Raw genomic sequence first — 10,340 nt, 5'->3', positions numbered from 1 at the left:
TAGCACTGCAGTGTGCAAAGCTCAAAAAACTGTGGTCTTGGAGTTTTTAAAATCCCAATCTCACAGAATCCCTAGAAACTTTTCACAGGGCCCCTAGTTGGGAAATATTGCTGTAGGGACTCCCCCCAAGGAACCAGAGAGGGCAGGCCATCATCTTCCAGGTACACTGATGCCTCATCTTACAAACGCCTGGTCATATAAACTTTTCGAGATACAAACCCGGGGTTTAAGATTTTTTTGCCTCTTCTTACAAACTATTTTCATCTTACTAACCCACCGCCGCTGCTGTGATGCCCCGCCTCCGGACTTCCGTTGCCAGCGAAGCACCCGTTTTTTGTGCTGCTGGGAGTCCCCTGAGGCTCCCCTCCATGGGAAACCCCACCTCCGGACTTCCGTGTTTTTGTGATGCTGCAGGGAAATCCCAGCAGCACAAAAACGGGCGCTTCGCTAGCAATGGAAATCCGGAGGTGGGGTTTCCCAGCGAGGGGAGCCTCAGTGAAATCGCAGTATTGCAAAAACACAGAGGTCCGGAGGTGGGGTTTCAAGGACTTCGGTGTTTTTGCGATGTTGCAATTTCACTGATGCTCCCTTCGCTGGGAAACCCCACCTCTCGACTTCCATTGCCAGCGAAGCGCTCATTTTTGCAATGCTGGGGTTACCCTGCTGGGGTTCCCCTGCTGGGATTCCCCTGCAGGATAGCATAAACACAGAAGTCCGGAGGTGGGGTTTCCCAGCCGCGCAAAAACGGGCACTTCAGCTGGCAAAAGGGGTGAATTTTGGGCTTGCACGCATTAATCACTTTTCCATTGATTCCTATGGGAAACATTGTTTCATCTTACAAACTTTTCACCTTAAGAACTTCCTCCCGGAACCAATTAAGTTTGTAAGACAAAGTATCATTGTATGTACTTACAAATACATTCCATTAGAAGAATAGTCAACCCCAAGAAACATCAGTTATTTCACAGCAAAATCTGATGGATTGTAATCTGTGCTTGTACAAACAGCCATATTACATTTGATAAAAGTAAGTGTGTTAGTATCAAGTTAAATGTGCTTGGATAAAAATGCATTGTCTTGACTACTGAAGACTGCTTGAAGAAGTCCCTGCAGTTTTCTTGACAAGGTTTTTCAGAACCTTTCAGAAGGGTCTTAAAATTGCCCCTCAGCAGGGCTGAGAGTGACTGGTGCAAGGTTACCCAGTTGGCTTTGCGCCCAAGACAGAATTAGAATTCCGAGTTTCCCAATCGCTAGGCTGATGTTTTAACAACTATACCCAATATGGAAATAGCAGATTATCATACTGAGTGATTTGATGAATTCTTGCAGAACTGCAGTGTTTCTTCATGTAGCTCGTTGTTTACTTAAAACATTCTAAATAATTTTTATTATTAAGTAAAATTGAGGTGCAGATTAGTAGGACAAAGGGACCTACGTTATTACACACACACGTTCTAATTGCACAAATGTCTGCAATGTAGTAACCCATCACTGAATCTAGGCAACAAAAGTATCACATTTCATGATACTTGACTGCAGATGGTTTCAACTCAGAGAAGCTATATTCCTGATCTAATCTATGGAAACGGAACCGTGATATATACATAATTTCTGGTTGCCACAGTGTATCATTCCACTCCTCCCTTTTAATAAAGGCTCTGGGTTAGAACATTTTGTTATGTAAGAATACAAACTATATTCAGACCCACCATAATTATCCTAACTGCATCATCACCTATTTTTAACACCAAAGGCACCAGGGAAGTTTGTATTACATTGTTCAGAGAACAAACAGGCAACAGATATGTGCATCCAAAATGAAATGTGATTTAACAATGGTTTGAGTGGAGCTTTTTATAAGTGCAGTAGATAAAGACGTTTTTTTTTTAAATTCATTACTAAATTTCAATGAAATGCTTCTAATATTGCACTTTTATTCAAATTGTAAAATACCCAAATATACCCAATTTTCCTAGTCTGAATAACCATATAAAAAGCTAGCTTTCTCTCCAAAATAGCTTTAACAAGTGATGTTGGTAAGATCTAATGGTTAGCTTCATAGAGTGTCTATGATGAGAGAGAAACCTAATAGTCTCTCTCCAGTAATGACAAGCGATAAAATTGTGGAAAGAAACATCTTGTGATCTGATAATCAACTGGCTGAAATGCTATTTAGAATTATTTTTGGAGCATTTAGTCATATGTGGGAAGAGAATATAAAACAAGTGACTCTCCTGAATGCCAGCACTTATTCCTGCTCAAAAGGTTGGATGTGATCTCCTCTTCACCACTTATGTTATGTCTATCCTGAGACAAAAAGAACATACGGTATTCACTTTTGTGTGTGTATATTTTCCTTGGGCAACAAATCCAGATTGGAAATTTAGGACAGTATGCAGTTCAGTACTGGCTTCACAAAGCTGCTCTCAGGTAATCAACTTCTACTGAAATTAAATCTTATATTCAATATTGGGAGACATCCTCCCCCCAATAATTTATTTACTATGTAGAATCCATTTCTATTATCAAGTATGAAACAGACTCACAAAGTAGGTGATGTATTAGATGTGGTTCTCATCCTTTCTCAGGGATAGAAAATGGCTAGGTGATTTTGATCAAGTTTCTCAGTCCCAAACTGAACCAATAGATTTGAATCCATAATCTTCAATGGACAAGTCTTCAACATATAGTGGCTTGGTTCAAATTAATGATGATAGTAATAATAATAACAATGTACATAAGACTTCTGGGTATCAAAGTCAGATGGAAAGAAATCCATCAAATCATCATGATTATAAAAAAAGATTTTGGGGCTTGGGATTTTAAAATACAAATTCAGAAGAACTACAGTTATAGTAAAACAACACAAGGAACAAAAGGCAAAATTAGGGCAGTACAAGATAGAACAGAATGAATTGTGCAAGTGTTATAAAAGAAAAGACGTGTCAGTTACTATAACCCTGAAGCACGCATGACTTATGCATGAACTATTTGTGTGGTTACCAAACAGTTTAATACAAGCTATTACATTCACCAGTGAGAACTATTTCTGCTTTGAAAGTTTGTGTTGTTTAAGCACCATGCCCTGAGGAAGGCATAGAAGTTGAAAACAGAATTTTAATGTTCAGCTCTCCTGTGAACATGCAATAAGATATAAGATTTGATTGAGACTTCAGCTATGGATATATAAGTGCAGATAATGAAGAAATATACAATAGTAGTTTAATCAGTAATATAAATTGCTATACTGTACTATAGGTTTTTTGGGGAGTTGTGATTAGAATCACATACATTTAAGGTTTTCTTTTAAAATATACAGTAGTTGCCAATATTTTTTTCCAGTACAGATTTCTACTTTGGATCTTACACAGCTACATAACAAAGAAGAAATGCAACTGGGTGAGCTTTTCTCAAAAATGTGCCTAATTAGAATTTGTTTTGCCACACAATTATTAGTGTATTTTAAGTAGGCAATAAGCCATAATCAAGAGCGCAATCTGATCCATTTCATCAAATACTTTCTAGGTGACATCTAGTCATGGGGTGGAGAGAGGAGTAGACCCTCTTTGAATTCTGTGATTTTACGTATCAGGACATAGTAAAAATCATCTGATTCTCACACAACTGTATTGTATGGAATCTGTTTTCCTAACATTAACTACCCTGAAAGACAATAACTGCTAATGATAGAGACAAGTATGTAGGGTGTGTGTGTGTGTATGTGTGTGTGTAGATAGACAGATAGATGAATAGATAAAAAGGCAACTGCATTTAGGCTTATATGTGAGATCGATCGATCAGTGCAATGACTCGATCAATACAATGCATAAAAGCAAACATCTCTCCAATGGTGATTTTACACTCTGACAATATTAGTAGGGGCTAACGAAATCTTCGTAATTTTTTTTTTACACAGCAATAAAAATAGATAATAAAATTCAGGCACATATTGCTATGATATTCTGATCAGTTGCCGCAGAAAATATGTTTTTTCTGGGTGTGTATTTGAGTGAGAGATTGCCTTTGTGGAGGAAGGGAAAGAATTCTTTGGTAGCCGATATACTTACAGGTTTTCCTTTTATATTTTATTTTTACAAGTGGTAGTGTGCTTGTTTGTATTAAAATGATCCTTGATTCAGGTTGCAAATAAACCCTCTGCAAATAAACAACCACAGAAATTCAGCTTATTGTCAATGACATGCATAAGACACATTGAAATATTTTAATAGCTAAATGAGAATTACTGTATATATTTATTTTGGAAAAAATCCTGCAGGATATATATTCACAGTATGAGAAAAAGTTATTTCCTGTGTATTTCCTTTATCAAGTACTTGGAGCTGAGTGGTGAAAATCATAATCAATGGAAAATCATAAAGAAAAAATCTGCGTTCAGTTCATGTTGCATTTACAGTAAGTTTTTCTGACCTGAAAAATAAAATAAAAAACAGTTTAGCATAGCATTTTAAAATGTACCAACCAATATGAATAATTTAAAAAATAGTTATATCAATTTGAAGTACAATGTGCTTTGTAATTCCTAATATATTGGCTGTTTTTAAGGTATTCCAGCTCTTGCTTTTTTTCCTACTTGCTTTAACACAATGGCCTTCTCCACATAATAGTTATTAGACAAAAGACATACTATTAATAACACCGCATTGATCATATTGCACAATTTTGATTGTCAAATTGATGGAAATAAAACAGGCATATATTTGTTATTATATAATTATGTCTCAGTCTCCTCTTTAGAACACAACCAGAAAATACAGGAAATTTGTGTGCAGAGTCTAAAACAGGAAAAAGCAGGGGGAAAAGCTTCCAGAGGCCAAAGTGACAAGTATATAGTGTGACCTCTCTTTACAGCTGAGCAAAGCAGACCCTTGGCCCCTATAAACATAAATGGAATGGAATCCTAATTTTACAGAGATAAAATCACACTTGTGCCTCAGCAATGCTACTCTCAAAAGGAAACCAACAAACTGGATACTAAAGAGGTGGTATTCGAGATCAAAAAAATAATTATGGTCATTAAAATATTGCTAAAACAACAAAACAGGTGGTGGCCTAATTTTTTCATCATAATAAATAGCAGAAATTATATGTCCAGAAATACAGGAGGCAGGGACTCAGACATTAGTATTTCAAAGGCAAATTAAGTCATAGGATAAGCTGGAGGCATTTCATATTAGCAGCCAGTGAACAACCAGAGATGGGATGGTAGCTAAAGGCTAGAAGCATTAGACTTTTTAGAATAAGAATTGTCCTGGGTCCCAAATATTTGTGGATGGTTTCTGTTTGTTTACTCCTTGCCCAAAGTTTCCTTTTGCAGTTGAGACAAGCTACAATTATTCTACAAGCTGGAATCCTTGCATATTATCTTATGCAATATTCTGATGTGCTTTATTAGCAGTAGCCACATGTAGTATCTTTTTTGGCATGGACCTGAGGAGTGAAAAACTAAAAAGTATTCATCCCTTTTTGGGTTGTTAAAATTTTTGCATATATTTGCTATTAATTGCTACCAAATAATTATTTCTGAGAGAGAGAAAATAACACCCAAATTAAAAACATTTGTAGCAGATAACGTTCCATAGTGGTATAGGGTTTCCTTCCTAAGCAGGTGATTGGACTAGAAGATCTCCAAGGTCCCTTCCAACTCTGTTATTCTATTATTGTATCCTACGCATTGGCAAAGATATGCAAAAGTCAAAAAAATCTAAAAATGGATGAACACTTTTTCATAGAACTGTACATTGCTAGTAATGTGAGCTAGGGCTGGTAGACTAAAGGCACCTTGGAATAATTTTGATTATTCTATGTGTGCTTATGTGGACTTGAATACAAATAATATGTCTTAGTGTCTTAGTATGAGTACTGTGTATATATACTTAGGCAGGTTACCCCAGCATAATCCCTGATCAGTCATCAATGCTGAAATTTCCATGAAAACTGGAACGTCTTCTCTTTTATTTTTTTCACCACAAAGTGAAAACAAAATAATTTGATAATTCCCCAGGCTGAATAAATGAGGCAGTATGAAAAGAAGTGGTTCCTCAAGAGCTAGAGAACTACATTTCCCAGCAACCCTGACCATGGACATATGGACAGTAGCTATTAAAAAGTGTAATTTAACAACATCTGGATGCAAGGGTTTTCGCCCCAATAGAACTGATACTAAAATAACAATGTATGCATTCCCCATACATTTAATTTAACAAACTGATTATAGGTCTGCTTTGCCTGTACCTTTAAATGTACTATATAATTCTATACAAAATGAATAGTTTGGTAATTATTGCATTTCAAAATACTTTATTAGAGAATCTACACAGGTTCTGCAGAGTTTTCCATGGCATGGCACTTTTTAAATGAAAAATTAATTGAAAAGCAAATGTCTTACGCCAGACATTCTATATCTTCTCAAGATGCATGCTGTTAAATGGAAAATCTTGGCTTTTTTCATTCATTTTGCATATTTCCTGGATTTCCCGTGCTCTAAATATTACATTGAAAAATAAAATTAGTTGACAGAAGACTTTTAGTAGAATTTCATTAAAATTATCTTATTTCTTTATTAATCCAATTCTATAAAAGCAACTCTGAGCAGTACACACCAATCTTCTTCTCAAACTACCCTGTGTTTTACATTGCAATAAAATTTCCAAAAGATTTTTGTAGCAGTTTTTAGCATTCCTTATGCAGCATGAAATCATGCTTTTTATGTACAGTACTCAAAAATGACAGACAAAGAATGCAAATGTTACTCATAACCCCATTCAAACAATAACTGAGCAAAGGAATTCAAAGCAGGTCTGGGAACATAGGAGTGAAAGAACAAGATTTTCTGGTATTCCCGGGATTTTGCTACTTCAAAAGTAATCTGAGAATCAGTGTTGTTTTATTAAAATCCCAGAAAGGAATTAGGATAATTTTCTTTTCTCAGCTTCAGATATGCAACCAAGGAAGCCAATGCAAGCCCCTTTCAAGGGAATGAAGAGCTTTGATGCCCACAAGATATACCATTCTTACCTATCATTTACTGCAACCTGTCTATCAGTCCATCACCAATGTAAATATCCCCAGCAGTAAATTTATGTCACAAGATATCTGGGTCATTTGAAATAGATATCACATGCCTTCCAATTTTATGCAATCCTTCTATGGACAATCATCCAAAGTGTTTGTGATTATCCCTGGACCCTTAATTTTTAACTGAGTTGTTACAGAGCTGAAATCCAGCAGGTTCTCATAGGTTCTGGAGAACCGGTAGCAGAAATTTTGAGTAGTTCGGAGAACCAGCAAATACCACCTCTGGCTGGCCCCAGAGTGGGGTGGGAATGGAGATTTTGCAATATCCTTCCTCACCAAGCCACCCCTACAGAACCAGTAGGGGGGGGGAATTGAATTTCACCCAAGTTGTTATTATTGCTGCTGGTACAAAGACATGAAAGTTTAAATCAATTTTAATAAGTACATTCTTATGTGGCAGAAGTTCACAGCAGAGAAATTTAACTTACTTCTTGTTTATCACGATTCTGATCCGAATTTTGTAAAGATGGTATTTTGGATATTTCAGGTTTCTTTGACTCCCTTTTCAGCACTCTTACCTGTTTAACTTTTACAAGAAAAAATAACTATTTCTAGAACTGCACATTTTCTTTTCTTTCTTTATCTTTTTAAATGAAACTGACTATGGGTTTGGAGTCATTTGTTTTTATTTATAACATTGGTTTCTTATTTATGATTTCTCTTTTCAATTGTTTTTCAAAAAAAACTCTCTTGGGCCAGTTTTTAACGCTAAGTAGCCTGAGAAACTTCAAATTTGGACCAGAGGCAGTGATTAATACTGCTTTTCTGAGAGGTATTATGCTCCTGCAAATGGCTCCTGTCATTTATTTTTCTTCGTATAGACTGAGGTCCTCAGATATATACGAGTATGTACTGAAAGCTGAATTAAAATATGAAAACAGAAACCATAGATAATAAAACACTATTATAAACCATTTGAAAAGTATTTGGAGACTTCAACTGGTCCAGAACACAGCCGTGCAAGCTACTATGGGTGCACCTATGTATACCCAAATCACACCAACTCTCCGTGAGCTGCACTGGCTCCCAATCAGTCTCCGGATGCAATTCAATGTGTTAGTTATTACCTATAAATCCCTATATGGCTTAAGACCAGACTATCTTCAGGACCGCCTACCAACACACAGCTCCCAGCAACCGATAAGGGCCCATGGAGTGGGTCTTCTCCATATTCCATAAACCAAACAATGTCAGCTGGTGGGGCCATGGGGCAGGGACTTCTCTGTGGTGGCTCCAGCTCGCTGGAGCCAGCTGCCTCTGGAGATCTATACTACCCTACCCTACTGGCATTCCAGGAAGCTGTAAAGACCTGGCTTTTCCAGCAGGCCTGGGGTTGTTGATTGAATGAAGTACCATCAAGATACAGCCATGAGAGATAGTGAAAGATATGTATGGTTTTATTTAACTGTTTCTTGTAAATGTTGTTTCCGTTTATGGTAAGCCGTCCATAGTCTTTAGGGAGGTGGGTGGCATATAAACTAACTAACTAATTAACTAACTAACTGTTTGTTTGTTTGTTTGTTTGTTTGTTTGTTTGTTTGTGAACTCTGGGGAATGTGAGTTGAGACCATTAATATATACTTTTGCTAGAAATGCCACTAGCCTCTTCATAATGGTCTGAAGTTGAATGCAGCAACAGATACCACATCCTTATGTAATGAACGTGTGTGACATTACATACACACAGCACACTGTATTCTACTTATTTGGATGCTTGTTTGGTTATCTACTGCTTATAGACATATACTGCCTCAATGAACACAGAAGTATGATTTGACTTATATTGCCAGGTTCAGTTTCAAATATGCTCTGATGGAGCAGTGACATGGCTAGCGAAATGTCAGCCTATATTTGCTGTCACATTGCATTATCCCAAAAATATTTCACCAATAAAAAAAGTAATTCTTTTCTTCTCCTACATCATTTATTGCAAGGCTTTTTTTTTATAAAATGAAGGGGTTCCAAAGCATTTTCTTAGTTGGTTATGGAATTTCTCCAATTCAAAGAAAATAAAGCAATACACATTCTTGGCCATCTTGTCATCAAACTAATCAAGATTTTACTTTTTAATATTTTATTTATACTTAAAAATATTATAATGGAACTACATTTTTATTGGAGAAAGCAGCACAAAATAAGAGGGGCTGTTTAATCTGATCTTTTAAAAAAAACACCAAAAATAAGTGCAAATGGTAGCATTTACAGGTAATCCTTGAATTACTACCACAATCAAACCCCAAATTTATGTTGCTAAACAGGGCAATTATTATGCTTTGCTCCATTTTATGAATTTTTCTACAATGGTTGTTAAATGAATCACTGCAGTTGTTAAATTAATAACATGCTTGTTAAGTGAGTCCTTGGAGAGGGGCAGCATACAAATCCAATAAATAAATAAATAAATAAACAAACAATTTGGCTTCCCCATTCACTTTGCTTGTTAAGTCATAAAAGGTGATCACATGACCCTGAGTCACTGCAACCATCATAAATACAAGTTGCCAAACATCTGAATTTTGATCACATGTCCATGGGGATGCTGTATTAGTCATTTTGTGAAAAACAGTAATAAGTTGCAGTATTGTAAATTCAAATGGTCACTAAACAAATGATTGTAAGTCAAGGGGCCACAAGTATTGTTTCTAATGATAAAATAGGAAGGCTAAATATAAAGCCTAAAGCTCCATTTGAATTGCGGAAAAATATACTTGCTGGTTGCCACTTAGAACCAGAATTGTACTCCAGTAATATCTGGATTTGTTCCCATTTCCAGTAATTTCTGCATTTGGTTTGTATTCAGTCATCCATTTACAAAGAAAAGATGCTACTCCAGTTATGTACTAAACAAAAAGACTGTTTCCTGTCAATGAATATTTTGAAACTATTTCTTTAAATCTGATGTAATGCTACTTCATATTTAAAGTCCCTAATTACAGATATACATTTCAGAGGTAAGGCCCATAATTATATGCACAAACACATTCACAAAGTCCTGTAGAATATAACAAACATACTTTCCATTGCTTTCAGTTCTTTCTGTTGCCCTGTTGTATTTAGTTCTGGAAAGTGAATTTCTCTTTTCTCACATCTTGAAATGTTGCGTTTCTTCCTGTTGATGTTCACCATTTGATCAATTTGAGCAGCTCTTTCATACAGGGATACTTTCTCCATTTGGTTCTAAACATGGAATAATTAGGTATCCAAGGAAACATCTATACCATGATTATAATATAATTTACATTAAA

General features: G+C 36.0%; 1 protein-coding gene across 1 annotated transcript in view; it reads right to left on the bottom strand.

The window, feature by feature from the left end:
- Nucleotides 1-10,340, bottom strand: part of PPP2CA (protein phosphatase 2 catalytic subunit alpha) — an 89,375-nt gene that overhangs the window by 45,750 nt on the left and 33,285 nt on the right. Inside the window, exons 10-11 of the mRNA XM_070739264.1 lie at nt 10,110-10,272; nt 7,524-7,621 (exon numbers count right to left, since the gene is read on the bottom strand). Of these exons, the coding sequence (XP_070595365.1) occupies nt 7,524-7,621; nt 10,110-10,272 (261 nt within the window). The remainder of the gene's footprint in view (nt 1-7,523; nt 7,622-10,109; nt 10,273-10,340) is intronic.

This window comes from Erythrolamprus reginae, chromosome 2, assembly GCF_031021105.1.
Source record: "Erythrolamprus reginae isolate rEryReg1 chromosome 2, rEryReg1.hap1, whole genome shotgun sequence".
NCBI lineage: Eukaryota > Metazoa > Chordata > Lepidosauria > Squamata > Dipsadidae > Erythrolamprus > Erythrolamprus reginae.
The sequence above is the reverse complement of the archived record's forward strand: the minus strand, read 5'-3'. Positions and strand labels throughout refer to the sequence as shown.